The sequence below is a fragment of the Scyliorhinus canicula genome, chromosome 9 (assembly GCF_902713615.1).
Source record: "Scyliorhinus canicula chromosome 9, sScyCan1.1, whole genome shotgun sequence".
In the NCBI taxonomy this organism is placed as follows: domain Eukaryota; kingdom Metazoa; phylum Chordata; class Chondrichthyes; order Carcharhiniformes; family Scyliorhinidae; genus Scyliorhinus; species Scyliorhinus canicula.
Genome location: NC_052154.1, coordinates 97,551,938 through 97,578,355, shown reverse-complemented (window position 1 = coordinate 97,578,355; position 26,418 = coordinate 97,551,938). Strand labels below are relative to the sequence as shown.

Sequence of the window (26,418 nt, the reverse complement as noted above, 5' to 3'; positions counted from 1 at the left end):
GAACATAAGGTGAAAGCAAAAATTTATACTGTCTGAGAAGAGACTGTTGAATGGTTCACAAGTAGACTCTGATATGATAGAGACATTACCATGGAGAATGCACCAGGTGACTGTTTGAAATTCAAACCAGATCTGGTCGAGGCAATGGCCCGAGGAGTGAACCAGTGAATACCTGTCTTGTATTTTGTTTAGCTGAGACAGGTGCAATGTGTGTAAACTTCTTTCTGTCTACAATTACTGTCTGTATTTCTGTAGCTTCAGGTACACACAAATGTACTTCAGCGCAAGCTCGGCAGACAATGTTAAATTTGGTTGTCAGCATAATTCTCAGCATACTGTGGATTATGTAGCAAATTTCGGGGCAGCAGGGTAGCATGGTGGTTAGCATACATGCATCACAGCTCCAGGGTCCCAGGTCCCAGGTTCGATTCCCGGCTGGGTCACTGTCTGTGTGGAGTCTGCACGTCCTCCCCCTGTGTGCGTGGGTTTCCTCCGGGTGCTCCGGTTTCCTCCCACTGTCCAAAGATGTGCGGGTTAGGTGGATTGGCCATGCTAAATTGCCCGTAGTGTCCTAATAAATGTAAAAATGTAAGGTTAAGGGGGGGGGTTGTTGGGTTATGGGTATAGGGTGGATATGTGGGTTTGAGTAGGGTGATCATGGCTCGGCACAACATTGAGGGCCGAAGGGCCTGTTCTGTGCTGTACTGTTCTATGTTCTAAATGTCCAATTGCAGAATCACAGCTGATGTTGGCCACTGTTACACATTTGTATGATAATCAAACTGTCATTCAGTCTTGATGGCAACATCCTATTAGTGGAGAATACCACTTGTGTTGCAACTGCATAGTTGCAGCATGAAAGGGCTGGTTCACCCGTGATTGAATTTTTGAGATACTTTGTCTTTCCAGGATAATCTGCGATAGATTTGCCACTTTTCAGGGCCAAAAGTGATGGGCCCGTTCATGAATTTCCATGATATACATGCATGAAATGATCTGATCAGGGGAGCCATTATCCCTCAGGATGCCTTAGATATGCCCTATTTCAGCATCAAGTTTGCTTTGTGAGCAAATGGCTCAGACTTTATTTACAAGGTTGTTGATAAGACCAATCTTAAAGCATGTGGAACTGTACAAATCCCAATTTAACCAATCAGGATGAAGCTGCCTGGTTTAAATTTCAAACAGTGCTTGGCAGTTAACTGTCAGTCACCTGGTGCATCTCCATGTCAATGCCTCTGCCAACCAATCATCACTTTCTTCTCATACAATAAAAGTTGTTGCCTTTGTCTTTATATCTATATTCTTGTGATGAGTGCACGGTGAAAAGCTTCTACAGCATGCCTCTTTTTGCAGCGATGCAATCTAAAATCCTATTGTTTCCTAATTCTTCCCATAAATAATCCACTGCCTTCATACCTCTCATTGTACCTCTCCTATCAGTGAAGTGATTTCATCCTTAATCACTCAGGCTGTTCCCAGCTCCTATTTTCCTATTTTCTACATCAGCTTCCCAGACATGCCGATTTACACTTTGTTGTACTTCTGTTCCACAGAATCCACAAACTTGCGATTGACAATGTGAGACCACAAGATCAGGGCGATTACACCTTTGTACCTGATGGGTTTGCCTTCAACCTCTCGGCCAAGTTGAATTTTCTGGGTGAGCGACAGACACTGCAGTTTCTGCAGTCAAACCAATCTTCTGAGTAACTGTGTGCACTACAGCATTGTGGAGACGAATGGTATCTACTGATATTGTGTAGGGGACGAGAGTGTCAGCAAAATCCTCACCTCTCCAGGCTTTTCACTAACCTTGTTGCTCAATTTAGTGAACTCTCAACTGGGAAGTTAGTTGAGTGCAGTTAAACTGGTTTCCTTATCTATCATTAGGCTTTGAGAGGTTAAGATCCCGGACCAGACCCCAGCATTTCTTTGGATACCGGACAAGAACCACAAACACCTTTTTAATTTGTAAAAACTGTGGGGAAAGGAGACTTCACCCCCAGGAATGACTTCCCTGACCAATAGGTATCTTTTATATTAAAACAAACATTATTATTGACACAGGAGTACATTAGCATAGCAGAAAATAGCTTTTCTGAGCAATAAAAGGCAACAGTTTATCTTATACTTTCTCTATCTCTAATTAAGCAAAGCCAATCAGAAGTCATAGAATCCCTACAGTGCAGAAGGAGGCCATTTGGCCCATCATGTTTGCACCAACCCTCCGAAATAGCACCCTACCTCCACCCACTCTCTCGCCCTATCCCCCTAATCCCACTGCATATCTTTGGACACTGAGGGGCAATTTTCTGGCATGGCCAATCGAACTACCCAGCGATCACTTAGCTGGTTTGTGGTGCTGAGCAATGCCAGCAGTGCGGGTTCTATTCTCTTACTGGCTGAGGTTATTCATGAAGGACCCACCTTCTCAACCTTGTCCCTCGCCTGAGGCGGGGGAATCCTCAGGTTAAATCACCACCAATCAGCTCCCGCCTCAAAGGGGAAAGCAGCCTATGGTCACCTGGGACAATGGCGACTTTGCCTTTATTTATATCTTTCGACTGTAGGAGAAAACCAGAGCACTTTGAGGAAATCCATGCAGACTCGGGAGAATGTGCAAGCTCCATACAGTCATCCAAGACTGGAATTGACCCAGGACCCTGGAGCTGTGAGGCAGCAGTGCTAACCACAGTGCCACCATGCCACTTATAAATAAACTTAATCAATAAAGTTAGAAAACACAGGGATACTTACAGTTCTCTGGGTAGAGATTTCTTGGAAATACTGCTTAGAGACTGAGATAAACCCTTTCAGGCACCAGCTGCAAGTCTTGCTGCCTTTTGCAGGCAAAAGGTTAGCCTGCCTGCTACAGACCTGGCTCCTCCCATTAAGTACATTATCTCTATCCCACTCAGATCCTATGACCTGCACAGTGCCTCAAATTGTCTTCTCTCCAGGAAATCTCCAGCAATGATAACAAAATTCAATTAAGCCGTTGTTTGTAAAACAAAATACATGGTTAGAGTGAATGATGATCCCACTTTTACGATACATTAATTGCACTTTTTGTAGTAAAAGTGTCTGGATGCTTTAATGTTGATTCTTTAATGGTATTACTGCAACAGATATATAATACAATCTATATAGCAATTTCTCACATTCATCACAAAGGGGATCAATCAAATAGATGGTTGGGAATTGTTGCTTCATGGTGCCGTGTGTGTTCTATCAGATGTTTCTAATACATAGTACAAAGGAGTTCTTGTGGGGCTGTGAGTAGTGCCCCTCCCACGGACCATGAAGCGCCAGGTTCGAGTCCCACTCCATGGGCGGGATTTTCCGCACAAGCAGAAGTGGCTGGCGACAGGATCTTCTGGTCCTACCGTTGTCAATGGGGTTTCCTATTGACTGCACCCCTCACCTTTGGGAAAGCTGGAAGTTGTCAGTGTGAACGGCTGGACAATTCTGGCCCAGGACCAGTGTGTTTGTAATCAGCCAAATTTGTTTCACTCAAGTCACCTCTCACTCTCCTGAAGCACAACAAATACAAGCCTACCCTGTCCAAACTTTCTCATAAGGCAACCCACCCATCCCTGGTATTAGACCAGCTAATCTTCTGCAAGCTGCTTCCAACACTTCCTTTCTTCATTAAATAAGGAGACTAATATTTTCCACAATACTCCTGATGCGGTTTCATCAATGCCTTGTACAACTGAAGCAGGAGTCCTTACTTTTGAAACAATTCCCTTAACAATAAACAATAACATTCTATCTTTCCTTTACCAACATTTTGTGATTTCTGGATGAGGCCACCCAGATCCCTCTTCACCTCAGAACTCTCAATCTCTCACCATTTAGTTTATTTGTGATTTCTCCTGCCAAAACGGATAATTTACCTTCCCACATTACTCCATTTGCCCAATTGTTTCCCACTCCTTTAACCTATTTATATCCCGTTGTAGCCTTCTTATGACCATAGAACCATAGAATTCCTACAGTGCAGAAGGAGGCCATTCGGCCCTCCGAGTCTGCAGCATCCTACTCTCCAACCCATTGCCATAAACCCGTAACCCCACCTACCCTGCACATGTTTGGACACATTGGGGTAATTGATCATGGCCAATCCACCTACGCATCTCTGGGTGGGAGTAAACCGGAGCTCCCGGAGGAGACATGGGGAGAATGTGCATACCACACACAGACAGTCGTCCAGGACCCGAATTGAACCTAGGTCCCTGGCGCTGTGATGCAACAGTGCTAACCACTGTGCTACCGTGTCCTCATCACAATTTACCTTCTTTCAAACTTTGTGTTATCAGCAAATTTAGCAACCTGATCTTTGGTCTATTCATTTAATTCCTTGATATGAATTGTAAAACGTTGAGGGGCCAGCACTGATCCATGTGACACACCATTCCTCACATCCTACCAACTAGAACAAGGCCTATTTATGCCAACTCTCTGTTTCCTGTTAGATAGCCCACCTTCTACCCATGTCAATATGTTGCCCCCTACACCATGAGCATTTCTTTTCCTCAATAACCTTTGATGTGGCAGCTTATCAAATGCCTTCTGGAAATGTAGGTACAGTATATTCATTGGTTCCCCATTATCTACAGCATATTCAAAGAACTCCAATAAATAGGTATAACATGATTTCCCTTTCAGAAAACCACGTTGACTGCTTGATACCCTTGATTTTAAGTGCCCTGTTATAACATCTTTAATAATAGCTTCAAACATTTTTCCTGTGACAGATGTTAGACTAACTGGCGAATAGTTTCCTGCTTTCTGTCCCCCCACATTTGAATAAAGCCAAAGACAAATCACCACATTACTTTGCCAAGTAAAAACGTGGGCAAATCCAAAGGAATTCCATGGTCATCAAACACATTTCTTTGGGCATGGTCACAGGAGGAGGAGGAGGAAATCTCGCCAATGCAATGACAATGGCAGGTGGGAAAAGCAGGGAATCTTGTGGTCAATCATGTTCCATGTGGAGTGGTGCAGCTCAAGTATAGACTCCGGAGATATGCTGGTGAGGAGTTGCAGGAAAATCTAGCTGCAGATAACTGAGCATGTTCTGTGTCCACCTGATACCTCTCTATGTTTATGTCTAAATATTCTTTCAGGTTTTTATATACATTCTAATGTTTCTTACATTTTCTCTCTTCCTTTTCTCGGATTTGATTCATCACTCCAGAGGTTAAAATTGACTATGTTCCCCGACAAGGCAAGATCCTTATTTTTTATACCTTTCCTAATGTTGACAGTGCTTCAGAGCCGGTGCTGTGTCTGTCTTCACTCTCTCTCTGTGCGTTAACCCAGTTGTATCTGCAGAGCCGGTGCTGTGTCTGTCTTCACTCTCTCTGTGCGTTAACCCAGTTGTATCTGCAAAAATGGCTCTGTGTCTGTCTTCACTCTCTCTCCGCGCATTAACCCAGTTGTATCTGCAGAGCCGGTGCTGTGTCTGTCTTCACTCTCTCTGTGCGTTAACCCAGTTGTATCTGCAAAAATGGCTCTGTGTCTGTCTTCACTCTCTCTCCGCGCGTTAACCCAGTTGTATCTGCAGAGCCGGTGCTGTGTCTGTCTTCACTCTCTCTCTCTCTCTGTTAACCCAGTTGTATCTGCAGAACGTGTCTGTTGTGTGTTGGTGGTTTGTATATGTGTGTTAACCCAGTTTGTATCTGCATTCTCTAGATCCTCCCAAGATCCACCTGGACTGTTTGGGCTGTGTCCCTGATGCCACCATCATTGTTGTGGCCGGGAACAAGCTTCGGTTGGACGTACCCATTAGTGGAGACCCGGTGCCCACTGTCGTCTGGAGCAAGGCTGATAAGGTAGGGCCAGTGTGGGGTGCGGAATGGCCACCAATCAGCCCCCTTTAAACTTGACTGAACCTGAGGCTGGATTCTCCGATACTGCTGCTAACGGCCGATGCCAGTGTGGGAACTGTGGCTTTTTACAACACCAAGATCAGCCCCGAACCCTCACTGATTCCGGGACCGGTGAGGGTCTAGCAGTGTGTGGTGAGATAACCACTGTAGTTATGTGTACTTGCAGTAGGGGGATGTATGCCTGTACTTGTAATACAGGTTCCTCCGGTAAGCCCCTGCCAGCTAGCTCCGCCCACAGGGAGCTTGTGTATAAATATGCATGTGAGCCACTCAGACCTTTAGTCTACAGTTGCAGATGGAGGGCGCTACACAGTGGCACTGGGTAAACCGCCCGGCTCCCGTGCCGAAAACGGCTGGAGAATGGCCTGGTTTGTGGCCACGCATGCGCACGGTGGTGACCTGCGGCGGTGACCTGCAGCGGTCACACCGTGAAACATGGCGCCAGCCGTGAGCAGACCCGACCTGCCGAATACTTCCCCACAGGACTACCCCTGGCCCCCTGGCAGCACGGCTCCTGGCCGACTGTGACGGCGCTGGACACAGTCCGCAGCCGCCATGCCAGGTTCCCGACTGCTCAGACCACACGTCAACTGTGCGGTCAGGATCTCGGCCCATCAGGGGCGGAGCACGGGGGGAGGGTCTTCCGATGACACGTCAGCGCTATTCCATTTCGGAGGGGGCGAGGACTAGAGAACCCGGCGTCAAACCGGCACCGCCCCAGATTTGAGGTCTGGATTCTTCATCCGATCGCCCGAACGGAGAATCCCACCCCCTGTGTCTGGTTTATTTGGGAGCTGAGGGGGAAGACCCTATACCAACCAAGCAGCTCACCGTGATGCTGAATTGCAAGAGGTAGAGATATTGAGTGTTTTCAGGAGAAGGCAGCTACTGGCAAACAGTGCGTGAATCTTCGAGTAGTCCACCACACATGGGAGTCTATGGAATGGTTACACCAGACCCAAGTGAAGGATTCCGTTCAGATGGCCAGATTTGCTGGTTCTGAGCCTCATTACAGTGTCTGTGGGTGAGCAGCCTGATGGGTAACATTGCCCTCCTATATTCATTCTCAAGGAGTCTCTGTGCCTTGCTGGGAGCTTGTTCACAGGTAAAATCTCAATGTTCACATCCACGTCAAAACCAGGATACGATGGATGCACTCTCTGCCTTTAACTCCACTACTCAACCAATCAGAGCACAGACTTAAACATACTGGGCTGGATTCTCCGTTCCTGAGGCTAGGTGCCGATGCCAACGGAGGATCGGTGGCGTTTTGTGACAGGACATTTGGTGCGATACCCTCAGGGATTCTGCTCCCGGTGAGGGGCTAACACTGGCACTGTGTGAAACGCCCGTGGAATGCGCGTAAAGCGTTCGGAGAATCGCCAAGTCCCGTGCTACACATATGCAGGGCTGACAAGCTACAGGCGCGCATATACCACACTCCCCACACACGAACCGCTCACGCCAGCAAAGATGGTGCCGGCCATGCCGGACCGCATACCCACCCACCCCCAATTTTACAGCCCACCTCCTGGACACCTCCACCACTTCCCGCAATCCTGGCCGAAGCCCCCCCCCCCCCCCCCCCCCCCCCCCAGCCAGCAGCAGGGATCTCGGCCGAGTGTGGTGGCGCTGGTCGTTGTCCACATGCCCTCCCTCTCCCTCCGCAGCCGGCATGCTAGGGGCCCAACCACACGTGGCCCACTCCAACGGGAACTCAGCCCATCGGAGGCGGAGCATTGCGGTGGGCCGGCTAATGACACTCCAACGGGGTTGCAACTGAGCCGATGATGCCGATTTGGAGTGGGCAGGGCATCGTGAACTGGCAGAAAACCGGTGCCTGCCCTGATTTTGGCGTCGGGAGTCATTTTCCGCCCGATTGGCGTTCCCGATTTCAGCGTCGGGCAACGGAGAATCCCACCCACTATTTCTGGCAAAGACTAAAAGTTAATCTTTGAACGGAAAGGATAGATGGTGGAGTCCAGGTTCTACAGCCTTACTCTTTGCATGGAGGGAAGTCTTACTTCTCATCCTCACAGATCTACCTGTTGCTTCTGTCCATAATAGCCTTGTTGGAGTGGCTGAAATGAAATGAAAATCGCTGATTGTCACAAGTAGGCTTCAAATGAAGTTACTGTGAAAAGCCCCTAGTCGCCACATTCCGGCGCCTGTTCAGGGAGGCTGGTACAGGAATTTAACCCGCGCTGCTGGCCTGCCTTGGTCTGCTTTCTAAGCCAGCAATTTAGCCCTGTGCTAAACCATCATTGAAGAGACAAAGTGCCTTCTTTTTATTCCGCATTTACAGGATGTGGATGTTGCTCGTGAGCCCAGCATTTATTGACCATCCCGAATTGTTCTTGAGAAGGTGATGGTGAGCTGCCTTCTTGAACTGCTACAGTCCATGAAGTGTAGGTACACGCACTGTGCTGTTAGGGAGTGAGTTCCAGGATGTTGACCCAAAGACAGTGAAGGAACGGCGATATATTTGCAAGTCAGGGTGGTGACTGACTTGGAGGGGAACCTCCAGGTGGTGGGGATCCCAATTATCTGCTGTTCCTGTCCTTCTAGATCAGGGGTGGGCAAACTACGGCCCGTGGGCCGCATGCGGCCCGCCAAAGGTATTTCTGCGGCCCACCAAGTCATTAAAAAAAAAAAAATTTATTTAAAAAAAAAAATGTTTTAAAAAAAAAGTAAGGTTAATGGGGGGGCTGTTGGGTTACTTACTGGTATAGGGTGGATACGTTGACTTGAGTAGGGTGATCATTGCTCGGCACAACGTCGAGGGCCGAAGGGCCTGTTCTGTGCTGTACTGTTCTATGTTCTATATGAGGCGCCCAGAATCATAACCGGGTGAAGTAATTATTTTACTTAATATACTATGCGGCCCTTTGTGAATTGTGAATTTCTGAATGTGGCCCTTGCACGGAAAAGTTTGCCCACCCCTGTTCTAGATGGTAGCCGTTGTGAGTTTGGAAGGTGCTGCTGAAGGAGCCTCGGTGCATCTTGTAGATGGTACACATGACTGCCACTGTGCATCGGTGTTGGTGGGTTTGAATGTTTGTGGGTAGCACAGTGGTGAGCACAGTTGCTTCACAGCTCCAGAATCCCAGTTTCGATTCCCGGCTTGGGCCACTGTCTGTACGGAGTCTGCGCGTCCTCCCCGTGTGTGCGTGGGTTTCCTCCGGGTGCTCCGGTTTCCTCCCACAGTCTAAAGATGTGCAGGTTAGGTGGATTGGCCATGAGAAATTGCCCTTAGTGTCCAAAAAAGGTGAGGTGGTGTTACGGGGATAGGGTGGAGGTGTAGGGATAGGGTAGAGCTGTAGGCTTAGGTAGGGTGCTCTTTCCAAGGGCCGGTTCAGACTCGATGGGCCAAATGGCCTCCTTCTGCACTGTAAATTCTATGATTCTATGGAAGGGGTGCCAATCAAGTGGGCTATTTTGACCTGGATGGTGGTGAGCTTCTTGAATGTTGTTGGAGCTGCACTCATCTAGGCAAATGGAGAGTATTCCATCACACTCCTGGTGAGTTAGTATGGCTGGTAGTCTGAGCTAACCCTGACTCTGTTACTGTGGACAGGTGATCACAGAGATGGATGGGCGCGTTCATGTGGAGAATCACCCAGAACACTGTGTCTTCATCATGGAGGGAGCAGTGAGATCTGACCAGGGTGTCTACACTGTGCTGGTGCAGAACCCTGCAGGGGAAGATCGGGCTAATATCACTGTCAGAGTGGTTGGTGAGTATCAGGTTTCCAACGAGGCCCTGGTGGTAAACGATGGCTGATTGAACAAGATTTACTTCAGTTGGTGAGGCGCTGACCTCGGAACACACACACACAACATTTATTAATATAGCGCCTTTAACGCAGTCCCAGTATGACTCACACAAGGAGATGTTCAGTCAGGTGACCAAACATTTGCTCAAAGAATGCGGTTGTAAAGACAACCTTAAAGGAGGGAGGTCAGGGAGAGAAGGGGAAAGGGTAGAGTTGGGCTTTAAGCTGCAGAAGGCCACCAGTGGTGAAATGATTCAAACTGGGAATGCACAAGGGGCCCATGTTGCTTTGGGGTCCACGTTCATAGGGGTGTGAGAGCCGGAAGGAGAGAATGGAGTGAAGGTAAGTGGGGAATGAAAATAAGAGTTGGGAACATAGGCTGTCTGGGAAGGACACAATTGAAATGTGGAACTTGTTCAAAGAACAGATACTATTTGTCCTTGATACATATATCCCTGTCAGGCAGGGAAGAGATGGTCGAGTGAGGGAACCATGGGTGACAAGAGAGGTTGAATGTCTTGTTAAGAGGAAGAAGGAGACTTATGTCAGGCTGAAGAAACAAGGTTCAGACTGGGCGCTGGAGGGATACAAGATAGCCAGGAGGGAACTGAAGAAAGGGATTAGGAGAGCTAAGAGAGGGCATGAAAAATCTTTGGCGGGTAGGATCAAGGAAAACCCCAAGGCCTTTTACACATCTGTGAGAAATATGAGAATGACTAGAGCGAGGGTGGGTCCGATCAAGGACAGTAGCAGGAGACTGTGTATTGAGTCTGAAGAGATAGGCGAGGTTTTGAGCGAGTACTTTTCTTCAGTATTTACAAATGACAGGGGCCATATTGTTGTAGAGGACAGTGTGAAACAGACTGGTAAGCTCGAGGAGATACTTGTTAGAAACGAAGATGTGTTGGGCATTTTGAAAAACTTGAGGATAGACAAGTCCCCCGGGCCTGACGGGATATATCCAAAGATTCCATGGGAAGCGTGAGATGAAATTTCAGAGCCGTTGGCAATGATCTTTTCGTCCTCACTGTCAACAGGGGTGGTACCAGGGGATTGGAGAGTGGCGAATGTCGTGGTCCTGTTCAAAAAAGGGAATAGGGATAACCCTGGGAATTACAGGCCATTCCCCATCCCCCACCCCTCAGATCCTTACCCTCACTCCCCATCACCTCGCTCCAGATACCCCAGACCCCCCCCCCCACCCCGTTCCCTGGCTCCCCAGACCCCATCTCACACTCCTCGATTCCCAACCCCACAACTCTGCTCTCGCTCCTTCCTCCACCCCCACTCTCCAAACCCCTGCCCACTTGACCCCCACCTGCTGATCCCCCCCCTCCAGTTCTGCACCCCCAGGCCCCTCCTTCACTCCCCTCACTCTTTTCCACTCTTCCTCACCACCCCCAAACCTCCTCAGCACCCTCCCCTCCCCCTCTTCCACTCCCCCTCAACACCCCCATGCCCCCTCACACCCTCCTCCACTCCCCCACAGGCTGATCAGCAGTGACTGATTGTCCAGTTGACCTTTTGTGTTCTTCCCCAGACGTTCCAGACCCGCCGGAGTTCCCGAGGATTCTGAGTGTTGGAGAGGATTGCTGCACAGTCCAATGGGACCCACCAGCATTTGATGGAGGTCAACCAGTGCTGGGTAAGAGAAAGAGATTATTTTTAAAAAATATAAATTTAGAGTACCCAATTCATTTTTTCCAATTAAGGGGCAATTTAGCATGGCCAATCCACCTACCTTGCACATCTTTGGGTTGTGGGGGTGAAACCCACGCAAACACGGGGAGAATGTGCAAACTCCACATGGACAGTGACCCTGAGCCGGGATCGAACCTGGGACCTCGGCGCCATGAGGCAGCAGAGTTAACCCACTGCACCACTGTGCTGCCTGGAGAAAGGGATTATTTAAGGATTTCAGTGGGCAGATAGTGATTAAACATCTGGGATTGGGATTAAACATTATTTATTTCATTCCTCTACACTGTCTCTCTCTCCCTTTCTCTCTTTCTCTTTCTATCTTCCTCCCTCTCACTGTATATCTCTCTCTCTCTCTATCTCTCGCTATCCCTCCCACACTCTCCTGTCTTGCTCTTCCTCTCTCACAATCCCTCCCACAATCTCCTCTCTCTTCTTCTCTCCCTCACTATTCCTCTCTCTCTTCCCCTCTCTCTCACTATCCCTCACACTCTCCTCTCTCTCTCTTTTCCTCTCTCTCTCTCTCACTACCCCTCACACACTCTCCCCTCTCTCTCCCTTTTCCTCTTTCTCTCACTACCCCTCACACACTCTCCTCTCTCTCTCTCTTTTCCTCTCTCTCACTATCCCTCACACACTCTCCCCTCTCTGTCTCTTTTCATCTCTCTCACTATCCCTCACACACTCTCCTCTCTCTCTCTCTTTTCCTCTCTCTCACTATCCCTCACACACTCTCCTCTCTCTCTCTCTTTTCCTCTCTCTCACTACCCCTCACACACTCTCCTCTCTCTCTCTTTTCCTCTCTCTCACTACCCCTCACACACTCTCCTCTCTCTCTTTTCCTCCCTCTCTCACTACCCCTCACACACTCTCCTCTCTCACTATCCCTCACACACTCTCCTCTCTCTCTCTCTTTTCCTCTCTCTCGCTATCCCTCCCACACTCTCCTGTCTTGCTCTTCCTCTCTCACAATCCCTCCCACAATCTCCTCTCTCTTCTTCTCTCCCTCACTATTCCTCTCTCTCTTCCCCTCTCTCTCACTATCCCTCACACTCTCCTCTCTCTCTCTTTTCCTCTCTCTCTCTCTCACTACCCCTCACACACTCTCCCCTCTCTCTCCCTTTTCCTCTTTCTCTCACTACCCCTCACACACTCTCCTCTCTCTCTCTCTTTTCCTCTCTCTCACTATCCCTCACACACTCTCCCCTCTCTGTCTCTTTTCATCTCTCTCACTATCCCTCACACACTCTCCTCTCTCTCTCTCTTTTCCTCTCTCTCACTATCCCTCACACACTCTCCTCTCTCTCTCTCTTTTCCTCTCTCTCACTACCCCTCACACACTCTCCTCTCTCTCTCTTTTCCTCTCTCACTACCCCTCACACACTCTCCTCTCTCTCTTTTCCTCCCTCTCTCACTACCCCTCACACACTCTCCTCTCTCTCTCTTTTCCTCGCTCTCTCTGACTACCCCTCACACACTCTCCTCTCTCTCTCTTTCTCTCACTATCCCTCTCACTATCCTCTCTTTTTGTCCCTCCCCAACTCGCTCTGGTACCTTCTCTCCTTCTTATTTACTCTCTCTCCCGTCTGTCTCTTCATGATCCATACTTTTTTCCATATTTTTCTTACCCCCATCGCTCTCTCTTTTCACCTTCCTTTTCCATCATTGCTTCCATTCTTCCTTTCTATTCTCTTTCTCTCCCTTTCCCTTGGTTCTTTATCACTCATCCCTGTTTCCTTTTGTTTATCACTCTTTCACTCTGATCTTTCTCCCTCTGTCTCTTGGGATGGGCTCTCCTCCCTCCCTCCCTCCCTGTTCCTCTGATCCTCGCTGTGTCTCGATCCCTATCCTTATCCCTCGTTGTGTATGTTTCTCTATCTGTATCTCCGTATCTCCCTGTCTCCTGCTGGTCATCTCTCTCTGAGTCTCTCTCTCTCCTTTTTTCTCTATCTGTGTGTCTCCATCACTCTCTCCCTCGCCCCATTCACTGCCTCTCTCTCTCTCTCTTGGTTTGACAGGATATGTCTTGGAAAGGAAGAAGAAGAAGAGTTATCGGTGGATGAGGTTGAACTTTGACCTCTGGAAGGAGACCACATACGAGGCCAGGCGAATGATTGAAGGTGTTGTCTATGAGATGAGAGTCTATGCTGTCAACTGCATTGGCATGTCACGCCATAGCCCTGCCTCAAAACCATTTGTACCCATTGGTGAGTGGAAGAGGGGCAGGAGAGTGGAGGAGGTTGGGAGTTGTAATGGTTTATGTAATGGTAATGGTTGTAATATGTTAGACCTCCAACCAGCAGGTGGCAGTAGAACTACACCATGTGACATTGCAGCAACCTCGGGGAGTCTGAGTGAAGAGTCGTCATGGATAGCCATGCTTAGTATTAGCTCTAGTATTCTAGTTGTTAACAGTTTACAGTTCGTTAGTATTATTAGTATTGTTTTCTACCCACTTTATTGTAATTTAAGAAATCTTAACTAGTCCCAAACAAGACATTCTTTGGTGCACTGACTCAATCATTGCAATGCACTTGAACGAAACAGGAGCGTCTTTCAAATTCATTCACACGATGCTGGTGTCGCTGGCTGGACCAGCATTTGTTGCGCATCCTCATTACCCTTCAACTGGGTGGTTTGCTGGGCCATTTCAGAGGGCGGGTAGGAAACAACCACACTACTGTGGGGCTGGAGTCACATATTGGCCAGACCAGGTACACATGGAAGATTTCCTTCCCTAAAGGATATTAGTGACCAAAATGGAGTTTTACAACAATCAACAATGGTTTCATGGTCACTATTAGACATTTAATTCCAGATTTTTATCGAATTCAACTTTCACCATATGTTATGGTGGGATATGAAACCCGGACCCCTGAATGTTACCCTGGGACTTTAGATTACTCGTCCAGCGACAATACCACTACTCCCCAGAGAGTGCGTATGGGTGGGGAGGCCAATACTCAGAGTGAGAGCAGGAGAGAGGCCAAGACCCCTTAAAGAGAGCGGACGGGACTCAGAGACCCCATAATTTGATATCTGTACATTCACTGGTGTCTCTTAGTCTCTCTCTCTCAGGGAGATATCTGTACATAAGAACATAAGAACTAGGGGCAGGAGTAGGCCATCTGGCCCCTCGAGACTGCTCCGCCATTCAATGAGATCATGGCTGATCTTTTGTGGACTCAGCTCCACTTTCCGGCCCGAACACCATAACCCTTAATCCCTTTATTCTTCAAAAAACTATCTATCTTTACCTTAAAAATATTTAATGAAGGAGCCTCAACTGCTTCACTGGGCAAGGAATTCCATAGATTCACAACCCTTTGGGTGAAGAAGTTCCTCCTAAACTCAGTCCTAAATCTACTTTCCCTTATTTTGAGGCTATGCCCCCTAGTTCTGCTTTCACCCGCCAGTGGAAACAACCTGCCCGCATCTATCCTATCTATTCCCTTCATAATTTTAAATGTTTCTATAAGATCCCCCCTCATCCTTCTAAATTCCAATGAGTACAATCCCAGTCTACTCAACCTCTCCTCGCACTAGCACACCCAGGTCTCTCTGCACAGCTGCATGCTTTAATATTTTATCATTTAAATAATAATCCCGTTTGCTATTATTCCTACCAAAATGGATAACCTGTACACTGACTGGTGTCTCTCAGTCCCCCCTCTGTCAGTGCGATATCTGTACACTGACTGGTGTCTCTCAGGGAGATATCTGTACACTGACTGATGTTTCTCAATCCCTCTCTCTCAGGGAGATATCTGTGTGCTGACTGGTGTCTCTCAGTCTCTCTCAGGGAGATATCTGTACACTGACTGATGTTTCTCAGTCCCTCTCTCTCAGGGAGATACCTGTATATTGACTGGTGTCTCTCAGTCCCCTCTTTCTCAGTGAGATATCTGTACACTGACTGGTGTCTCTCAGTCTCTCTCCCTCAGGGAGATATCTGTACACTGACTGGTGTCTCTCAGTCTCTCTCCCTCAGGGAGATATCTGTACACTGACTGGTGTCTCTCAGTCTCTCTCTCTCAGGGAGATATCTGTACACTGACTGGTGTCTCTCAGTCCCCTCTCTCTCAGGGAGATATCCGTACACTGACTGGTGTCTCTCAGCCCCCCCCCCCCCCCCCCCCCCCCCCCCACCCCCCTCTCTCTCTCAGGGAGATATCTGTACACTGACTGGTGTTTCTCAGTCTCTCTCAGGGAGATATCTGTACACTGAATGGTGACTCGCTCTCTCTCAGGGAGATATCTGTACACTAACTGGAGTATCTCAGTCCCTTCTCTCTCAGGGAGATATCTGTACACTGACTGGTGTCTCTCAGTCCCCTCCTGTCTCTCAGGGAGATATCTGTACACTGACTGGTGTCTCTCAGTCCCCTCTTGTCTCTCAGGGAGATATCTGTACACTGACTGGTGTCTCTCTCAGGGAGATATCTGTACACTACAGAACATAGAACATTATAGCACAGAACAGGCCCTCCGTCCCTCGATGTTGCGCCGAGCCATGATCACCCTACTCAAACCCACGTATCCACCCTATACCCATAACCCAACACCCCCCCCCCCCCCCCTTAACCTTACTTTTTAGGACACTACGGGCAATTTAGGATGGCCAATCCACCTAACCCGCACATCTTTGGACTGTGGGAGGAAACCGGAGCACCCGGAGGAAACCCACGCACACACGGGGAGGACGTGCAGACTCCACACAGACAGTGACCCAGCCGGGAATCGAACCTGGGACCCTGGAGCTGTGAAGCATTTATGCTAACCACCATGTTACCGTGCTGCCCACTGACTGGTGTCTCTCAGTCTCTCTGAGGGAGATATCTGTACACTGACTGGTGTCTCTCTCAGGGAGATATCTGTACCCTGACTGCTGTCTCTCTCAGGGAGATATCTGTACACTGACTGGTGTCTCTCAGTCTCTCTCTCTCTCAGGGAGATATCTGTACACTGACTGGTGTCTCTCAGTCTCTCTCTCTCTCTCAGGGAGATATCTGTACACTGACTGGTGTCTCTCAGTCTCTCTCTCTCTCTCAGGGAGATATCTGTACGCTGACTGGTGTCTCTCAGACTCTCTCTCTCTCAGGGAGATATCTGTACACTGACTGGTGTCTCTCAGTCTCTCTCAGGGAGATATCTGTACACTGACTGGTGTCTCTCAGTCTCTCTCTCTCTCAGGGAGATATCTGTACACTGACTGGTGTCTCTCAGTCTCTCTCAGGGAGATATCTGTACACTGAATGGTGTCTCTCAGTCTCTCTCAGGGAGATATCTGTACACTGACTGGTGTCTCTGTCTCTCAGGGAGATATCTGTACACTGACTGGTGTCTCTCAGTCCCCACTCTCTCTCTCAGGGAGATATCTGTACACTGACTGGTGTCTCTGTCTCTCAGGGAGATATCTGTACACTGACTGGTGTCTCTGTCTCTCAGGGAGATATCTGTACACTGACTGGTGTCTCTGTCTCTCAGGGAGATATCTGTACACTGACTGGTGTCTCTCAGTCTCTCTCAGGGAGATATCTGTACACTGACTGGTGTCTCTCAGTCCCTCTCTCTCAGGGAGATATCTGTACACTGACTGGTGTCTCTCAGTCCCTCTCTCTCAGGGAGATATCTGTACACTGACTGGTGTCTCTCAGTCCCTCTCTCTCAGGGAGATATCTGTACACTGACTGGTGTCTCTGTCTCTCAGGGAGATATCTGTACACTGACTGGTGTCTCTCAGTCTCTCTCTCTCTCAGGGAGATATCTGTACACTGACTGGTGTCTCTCAGTCTCTCTCTCTCTCAGGGAGATATCTGTACACTGACTGGTGTCTCTCAGTCTCTCTCTCTCTCTCTCAGGGAGATATCTGTACACTGACTGGTGTCTCTCAGTCTCTCTCTCTCTCTCAGGGAGATATCTGTACGCTGACTGGTGTCTCTCAGACTCTCTCTCTCTCAGGGAGATATCTGTACACTGACTGGTGTCTCTCAGTCTCTCTCAGGGAGATATCTGTACACTGACTGGTGTCTCTCAGTCTCTCTCTCTCTCAGGGAGATATCTGTACACTGACTGGTGTCTCTCAGTCTCTCTCAGGGAGATATCTGTACACTGAATGGTGTCTCTCAGTCTCTCTCAGGGAGATATCTGTACACTGACTGGTGTCTCTGTCTCTCAGGGAGATATCTGTACACTGACTGGTGTCTCTCAGTCCCCACTCTCTCTCTCAGGGAGATATCTGTACACTGACTGGTGTCTCTGTCTCTCAGGGAGATATCTGTACACTGACTGGTGTCTCTGTCTCTCAGGGAGATATCTGTACACTGACTGGTGTCTCTGTCTCTCAGGGAGATATCTGCACACTGACTGGTGTCTCTCAGTCTCTCTCAGGGAGATATCTGCACACTGACTGGTGTCTCTCAGTCTCTCTCAGGGAGATATCTGTACACTGACTGGTGTCTCTCAGTCTCTCTCAGGGAGATATCTGTACACTGACTGGTGTCTCTCAGTCCCTCTCTCTCAGGGAGATATCTGTACACTGACTGGTGTCTCTCAGTCCCTCTCTCTCAGGGAGATATCTGTACACTGACTGGTGTCTCTGTCTCTCAGTGAGATATCTGTACACTGACTGGTGTCTCTCAGTCCCCTCTCTCAGGGAGATATCTGTACACTGACTGGTGTCTCTCAGTCTCTCTCAGGGAGATATCTGTACACTGACTGGTGTCTCTGTCTCTCAGGGAGATATCTGTACACTGACTGGTGTCTCTGTCTCTCAGGGAGATATCTGTACACTGACTGGTGTCTCTCAGTCCCTCTCTCTCAGGGAGATATCTGTACACTGACTGGTGTCTCTGTCTCTCTCAGGGAGATATCTGTACACTGACTGGTGTCTCTGTCTCTCTCAGGGAGATATCTGTACACTGACTGGTGACTCCATTCGTGGGTTTCCTCTGCCAAAAGCTGAACTTCCTTTTCAATGAACTGAAATGTCTAATCTCTCCCCTATTCTGATTTTAAATGTTTTCTTTATTCCAGCTCCCACCAGTGAACCCACCAACTTGACAGTCGAGGATGTGAGTGACACAACAATCACCCTGAGGTGGAGGGCCCCCGAGAAGGTGGGGGCCGCAGGATTGGATGGTTACCTGGTGGAGTATTGTAAGGAAGGATGTAAGTGTCCACACAGTCACCGTGTACACAAACTACTCCGGTGTGAGGATGTGTACACACCCAGCTCACTATTACATGGGGTATTGTACAGGGCTATGTACACTCTGCTCACTATTAGATTGAGTATTCTCCAGGACTATGTACACACTGCTCACTATTTGATTGGGTATTGTACAATGCTATATACATACAATGCTCAGTATTAGATAGGGAATTGTCCAGGGCTGTGTACACATTTCTCAATATTAGATATGGTATTGTATAAGGCTGAGTACACTCTGCTCACTATTAGATAGTGTATGGTACAGGGCTATGTACACACTGATCACTATTAGACAGGGTATTGTACAGGGCTATGTACACACTGATCACTATTAGACAGGGTATTGTACAGGGCTATGAACACACTCTGCTCGCTATTAGATAAGTTATTGTGCACAGATATGTACACACTGCTGATTATTAGATAGTGTATGGTACAGGGCTATGTACACACTGCTGATTATTAGATAGTGTATGGTACAGGGCTATGTACACGCTGCTGATTATTAGATAGTGTATGGTACAGGGCTATGTACACACTGCTGATTATTAGATAGTGTATGGTACAGGGCTATGTACACACTGCTGATTATTAGATAGTGTATGGTACAGGGCTATGTACACACTGCTGATTATTAGATAGTGTATGGTACAGGGCTATGTACACACTGCTGATTATTAGATAGTGTATGGTACAGGGCTATGTACACACTGCTGATTATTAGATAGTGTATGGTACAGGGCTATGTACACACTGCTGATTATTAGATAGTGTATGGTACAGGGCTATGTACACACTCTAACTGTTAGATGGGATATTATACACGGGTCTTGTCACGTGACGGCATCATGATTTCAGACACCATGATTCTGATTAATAATCTCTCCTCTGTGTGCTTCTCTCTCATTTTCTGTTTCTCTCGCTCTCTATCCGTCTCTATTTGTCACTTTTTTTTGCTTCGCTTTATCTCCATCTTTCTAACTCTTCCCCAACCGTGTATCTCCCTTTCCCCCGCCCCCAATCTCCCATCACATTCTCTCTCTACCTCCTCTTCTCAAACTTTTCATCTCTCTGTCTCCTTGCTTACCACATGTTTATGTCTTTCTCACTTCCTGCTTTCTCTTTCCTGGACACATCTATTTTTCTGCCTCACTCTCTCTCCCTTTGTGTCACCCTATGCTTCCCTTACCTCCTTTCCTTCTCTGCTTCTTTCCCCCCCCCCTCCTCCATCCCCGCTCCCCTCCTTTTTCCTCTCCTTTCCCCCTCTCCTTCCAACTCCTCTTTTCTATCTCTCCTCCTTTCTCACTCTCCTCCATTCCCATCCTCCCCCTCGCCTCCTTTCCCCCTACCTCGCTCCTCTTTTCCCACCCTCCCTCGCTCCTCTTTTCCCACCCTCCCTCGCTCCTCCTTTTCCCCCTCCCTCCCTCGCTCCTCCTTTCCCCTCCCTCCTTTCCACCCTCCCTCGCTCCTCCTTTCTCCTCCCTCCTTTCCATCCTCCCTCGCTCCTCCTTTCCCACCATCCCTCGCTCCTTCTTCCCCACCCTCCCTCGCTCCTCCTTTCCCCCCTCCCTCGCTCCTCCTTCCCCACCCTCCCTCGCTCCTCCTTTCCCCCCTCCCTCGCTCCTCCTTTCCCCCCTCCCTCCCTCCTTCGCTCCTCCTTTCCCACCCTCCCTCGCTCCTCCTTTCCCCCCTCCCTCGCTCCTCCTTTCCCCCCTCCCTCCCTCCCTCGCTCCTCCGTCCCCACCCTCCCTCGCTCCTCCTTTCCCACCCTCCCTCCCTTGCTCCTCCTTTCCCTCCCTCCCTCACTCCTCCTTTCCCACCCTCCCTCACTCCTCCTTTCCCACCCTCCCTCGCTCCTCCTTTCCCCCCCTCCCTCCTCCTTTCCCACCCTCCCTCGCTCCTCCTTTCCCCTCCCTCCTTTCCATCCTCCCTCGCTCCTCCTTTCCCCCTCCCTCGCTCCTCCTTCCCACCCTTCCTCGCTCCTCCTTTCCCACCCTCCCTCGCTCCTCCTTTCCCACCCTCCCTCGCTCCTCCTTTCCCACCCTCCCACGCTCCTCCTTTCCCACCCTCCCTCGCTCCTCCTTTCCCCCTCCCTCGCTCCTCCTTTCCCCCTCCCTCGCTCCTCCTTTCCCACCTCCCTCCTTTCCCACCCCCCTCGCTCCTCCTTTCCCACCCTCCCTCGCTCCTCCTTTCCCCCTCCCTCGCTCCTCCTTTCCCACCCTCCCTCGCTCCTCCTTTCCCACCCTCCCTCGCTCCTCCTTTCCCCCTCCCTCGCTCCTCCTTTCCCACCCTCCCTCGCTCCTCCTTTCCCACCCTCCCTCGCTCCTCCTTTCCCCCTCCCTCCCTCCTTCGCTCCTCCTTTCCCACCCTCCCTCGCTCCTCCTTTCCCCCCTCCCTCGCTCCTCTTTTCCCACCCTCCCTCGCTCCTCCTTTTCCCCCTCCCTCCCTCGCTCCTCCTTTCCCCTCCCTCCTTTCCACCCTCCCTCGCTCCTCCTTTCTCCTCCCTCCTTTCCATCCTCCCTCGCTCCTCCTTTCCCACCCTCCCTCGCTCCTCCTTTCCCACCCTCCCTCGCTCCTCCTTTCCCCCTCCCTCGCTCCTCCTTTCCCACCCTCCCTCGCTCCTCCTTTCCCACCCTCCCTCGCTCCTCCTTTCCCCCTCCCTCCCTCCTTCGCTCCTCCTTTCCCACCCTCCCTCGCTCCTCCTTTCCCCCTCCCTCGCTCCTCTTTTCCCACCCTCCCTCGCTCCTCCTTTCCCCCTCCCTCCCTCGCTCCTCCTTTCCCCTCCCTCCTTTCCCCCCTCCCTCGCTCCTCCTTTCCCCCTCCCTCCCTCCTTTCCCCCCTCCCTCCCTCCTTCGCTCCTCCTTTCCCACCCTCCCTCGCTCCTCCTTCCCCCCTCCCTCCCTCCTTCGCTCCTCCTTTCCCACCCTCCCTCGCTCCTCCTTTCCCCCCTCCCTCCCTCCCTCACTCCTCCTTACCCTCCCTCCCTCGCTCCTCCTTCCCCGCTCCTCCTTCCCCACCCTCCCTCGCTCCTCCTTCCTCGCTCCTCCTTTCCCCTCCCTCCTTTCCATCCTCCCTCGCTCCTCCTTTTCCCCTCCCTCGCTCCTCCTTTCCCACCCTCCCTCGCTCCTCCTTCCCCACCCTCCCTCGCTCCTCCTTTCCCACCCTCCCTTGCTCCTCCTTTCCCACCCTCCCACGCTCCTCCTTTCCCACCCTCCCTCGCTCCTCCTTTCCCCCTCCCTCGCTCCTCCTTTCCCCCTCCCTCGCTCCTCCTTTCCCACCTCCCTCCTTTCCCACCCCCCTCGCTCCTCCTTTCCCACCCTCCCTCGCTCCTCCTTTCCCCCTCCCTCGCTCCTCCTTTCCCACCCTCCCTCGCTCCTCCTTTCCCACCGCCCTCCTTTCCCACCCCCCCTCGCTCCTCCTTTCCCACCTTCCCTCGCTCCTCCTTTCCCCCTCCCTCGCTCCTCCTTTCCCACCCTCCCTCGCTCCTCCTTTACCACCCTCCCTCGCTCCTCCTTTCCCCCTCCCTCGCTCCTCCTTTCCCCCTCTCTCGCTCCTCCTTTCCCACCCTCCCTTGCTCCTCCTTTCCCCCCCTCCCTCCCTCCTTTCCCACCCTCCCTCGCTCCTCCTTTCCCCTCCCTCCTTTCCTACCCTCCCTCGCTCCTCCTTTCCCACCCTCCCTCGCTCCTCCTTTCCCACCTCCCTCCTTTTCCACGGCCCGCTGCTCCAACCTTTCCCCCTCTCTCACTCCTACCTTTCCCCTTCCTCCTTTCCTTCTTCCTTTCCCTCCCTCCTCCTTTCCCCATCCTCTTTCCTTCCCACTCCTCTTGTCCCTGTCTCTCCTCCTTCCCATCTCTCTTCCTTTCCCACTCTCTCTCTCACCACCTTTCCCACTCTCTCTCTCTCCTCCTTTCCCACTCTCTCTCTCTCCTCCTTTCCCACTCTCTCTCTCCTCCTTTCCCACTCTCTCTCTCCTCTTTTCCCACTCTCTCTCTCCTCCTTTCCCACTCTCTCTCTCTCTCCTCCTTTCCCATTCTCTCTCTCTCCTCCTTTCCCACTCTCTCTTCCTTTCCCACTCTCTCTCTCTTCTCCTTTCCCACTCTCTCTCTCTCCTCCTTTCCCACTCTCTCTTCCTTTCCCACTCTCTCTCTCCTCCTTTCCCACTCTCTCTCGCTCCTCCTTTCCCACTCTCTCTCTCCTCCTTTCCCACTCTCTCTCTCCTCCTTTCCCACTCTCTCTCCTCCTTTCCCACTCTCTCTCTCCTCCTTCCCTGCCCTCTCTCTGCTGTGGCTCTCTTGTATCCCCATCTTCCCTTTCCTAGCTGATGAGTGGCTACCTGCTCAGGAAGGATTGACTGACTGCAACTTGCTCCTAATCCGCGATCTTCCCACTGGAGAGAAGCTGCACTTCCGAGTCAAAGCAGTCAATATGGCAGGAGCAAGTGGTGCCGCAGTACTGAGCCAACCTGTCACCATCCAAGAGATTGTCCGTGAGTATCCGGCGTGGGGTCTCTCTCTCACACACACACACACGCACACGCATGGAGATACATACATGCACATGCATGCATCTGCACACAAGCACACACACGCACACATGTATACACACACACACACATGCATATACACAATATACACACATACACACAAACACATAGACACAAACATATACACAAACACATACGCACACATACAAACACGCATACGCACACATACACACACACACATATGTACACACACATGCATATACACACATACATGCATATGTAAAAGGTAAATCACCGTAGCCCCAGGTTGCTTCCCGTTTTGAGGGGGAGAGCTGACCGGTGGTGATTTAACCTGAGCATCACCACACCTCAGGCATGGGGCAAGGTTGAGAAGGCGGGGCCTTCATGAATAACCATACACACACACACGCACACACACATACATATACACACACATACACAAATATACATACACGTCACACACCTAAACACATATATACACACAAATACATACACATATATACACACAACTATACACAGACATATACACTCAAAAATACACACACATATATGCACACAGTTACACATGCACATATATACACACACATATATTGTGATGACACCCTGGGCTAGAGCACAATCAATTTGAGGCCCACAGGCCCTGGAGTCACAACGCAGGTGAAATAAACAATAATACTTCTGAAAGTACCCCAAACCTTTGGCCCTTGGCTCGCCAATAATTACAGTCGCCAGGTTTGTCAGTTTAAATACAAATATTTATAACAAGAACAACTATGAAATATGCAGTGAATGCAGCTGCTTCATGTCAAGCTAATACCTGACTCCCCGTTTAACTGCCCCATCCTCTACCCACACACACAAGATAAACAAACACAGAAGGGATGGAAAGGGTAAAGACAATAAAGTCTAAGATAAGAGTCCTTGCCTCAAATTATGAGTTCTTTAGTACATTTTCTCTGCAGTATAAGTGTGAATTAAAGTCTCTCGCCTATAGCCCATAATGATCTTCTTTGCAGTTGGCAATATCTTACTTACAGCTTTTCCAGGAGAGGCTCACAGGAGAGTGAATGAGTCGCAAAATGTTTACAGGTGCAACAGGTGATTAAGAAGGCAAATGGAATGTTGTCCTTCATTGCTAGAGGGATGGAGTTTAAGACTAGGAAGGTTATGCTGCAATTGTATAAGGTGTTAGTGAGGCCACACCTGGAGTATTGTGTTCAGTTTTGGTCTCCTTACCTGAGAAAGGACGTACTGGCGCTGGAGGGTGTGCAGAGGAGATTCACGAGGTTAATCCCAGAGCTGAAGGGGTTGGATTACGAGGCGAGGTTGAGTAGACTGGGACTGTGCTCATTCGATTTTAGAAGGATGCGGGGGGATCTTATAGAAACATTTAAAATTATGAAGGGAATAGATAGGATAGATGCGGGCAGGTTGTTTCCACTGGCGGGTGAAAGCAGAACTAGGGGGCATAGCCTCAAAATAAGGGGAAGTAGATTTAGGACTGAGTTTAGGAGGAACTTCTTCACCCAAAGGGTTGTGAATCTATGGAATTCCTTGCCCAGTGAAGCAGTAGAGGCTCCTTCATTAAATGTTTTTCAGATAAAGATAGATAGTTTTTTGAAGAATAAAGGGATTAAGGGTTATGGTGTTCGGGCCGGAAAGTGGAGCTGAGTCCACAAAAGATCAGCCATGATCTCATTGAATGGCGGAGCAGGCTCGAGGGGCCAGATGGCCTACTCCTGCTCCTAGTTCTTATGTTCTTATGTTCTTGGCTTCACACCCGCCTGTTCTGCAGAGAGAGATAGTTCCCACAGTGACCTTTTTGTGAGAATGCACTGGTTATTTCTGGAGAAAACAGAATGGGGAGAGAGAATTTTTCTCTCTTAGCTGCTAAAAATGAAACTGAAAGCTCTTTTGATGTCTGAAACATTTCAGTGGGAACAGAACCAAACACTACTTGTTACCGGGCAGAGCAGCACCTTTTAGGTCCATTCATTGGATACCAGCCACATCAATCAACCCGGTCATCACTGATGTCAGTCCAAAGCAGCACAGCATCTTCTGGATCTTCCAACATTTTGAATACAAAACACCAATGAAAAAGAATCATCAACAACTTATACATTCCAACTCACCCCCCTAATGTTCGATATCATCCAATTTGTGAAAATGCATGCTGAACAAGGCCCATGAGTTGTAGAACCCTTGAAATGAAAAATGAAATGAAAATTGCTTATTGTCACGAGTAGGCTTCAAATGAAGTTACTGTGATAAGCCCCTAGTCGCCACATTCCGGCGCCTGTTCGGGGAGGCTGGTACAGGAACTTTCCGGCCCGAACACCAAACCCTTAATCCCTTTATTCTTCAAAAAACTATCTATCTTTATCTGAAAAACATTTAATGAAGTTCCTCCTAAACCTCCATCCTCCCCCTCAACTTGAACTTTACTTTCTTGAGCGTTGGGTAGATCCCCCCGCCACGCCGAGACACAGGGTGGAGAAGCCGACCTCCACCCCAACAGAATCTGCCTTTGGGCAATCAGCAAGGTGAAGGCCAAGACATCTGCCTCCGTACCCGCTTCCAATCCTGGCCGATCCGACACCCCGAATATGGCTTCTAGGGGACCCGGTTTGAGTCTGACATGCACCACCTTTGAGATTACCTAAAGACCTCCATCCAATACCCCTCCAGTCAGGGGCAGGACTAAAACATATCAACATGATTTGCGGGGCCCCCCACAGCGTTCGCACACACCCTCAAAAAGTCAGCTCATCCTCGCCTTTGTGAGGTGCGCCCTATACACCACCTTCAGCTGTATCAGCCCCAACCTCGCACATCAAGATGATGCATTCACCCTCCGTAGCACGTCACACCACAACCCCTCCTCCATGCCCTCCCCAATTCTTCCTCCCACGTTGCCTAAATCCATTGATACCTTATCGTCTCCCAGAATAACCCAATAAATCGCCGACACCACCCCTTTCTCCAATCCCCCCACCGTCAATATCTCTTCCAACAGTGGGGGAGGGTCAGTGCAATTGCAAAGCTCTGTACCTCCTTCTTGGCAAAATTCCGGACCTGCATATACCTAAACAACTGCCCCTGCCCCAACCCACATTCTCTCCCCCCCCCCCCCCCCCCCCCCCCCCAGCTCCTCCAACTTCGGAAACTGGCCTCCCAGAAACAAATCCTTTCATACCCTATCTCCCCTCTCCTCCCATCTCCAAAAATTCCTATCCCACCTCCCTGGTTCAAATCTATCACTCCCTTGAATCGGCATTTCCCTTGGCCCCGCCCACAACCCAAAATGGCGGTGCAACTGCC

At 49.8% G+C, this 26,418-nt stretch overlaps 1 protein-coding gene across 2 annotated transcripts in view; it reads left to right on the top strand.

Annotated features, from left to right (window-relative positions):
• LOC119971566 (myosin-binding protein C, cardiac-type-like) overlaps window positions 1–26,418 on the top strand; it is a 226,833-nt gene that overhangs the window by 138,134 nt on the left and 62,281 nt on the right. For both annotated transcript variants that reach the window (XM_038807310.1, XM_038807309.1), the window contains 8 exons: window positions 1,557–1,663; window positions 5,210–5,239; window positions 5,707–5,846; window positions 9,481–9,640; window positions 11,220–11,324; window positions 13,396–13,584; window positions 18,413–18,547; window positions 22,909–23,076. In XM_038807310.1, coding sequence (XP_038663238.1) covers window positions 1,557–1,663; window positions 5,210–5,239; window positions 5,707–5,846; window positions 9,481–9,640; window positions 11,220–11,324; window positions 13,396–13,584; window positions 18,413–18,547; window positions 22,909–23,076 — 1,034 coding nt within the window. The remainder of the gene's footprint in view (window positions 1–1,556; window positions 1,664–5,209; window positions 5,240–5,706; window positions 5,847–9,480; window positions 9,641–11,219; window positions 11,325–13,395; window positions 13,585–18,412; window positions 18,548–22,908; window positions 23,077–26,418) is intronic.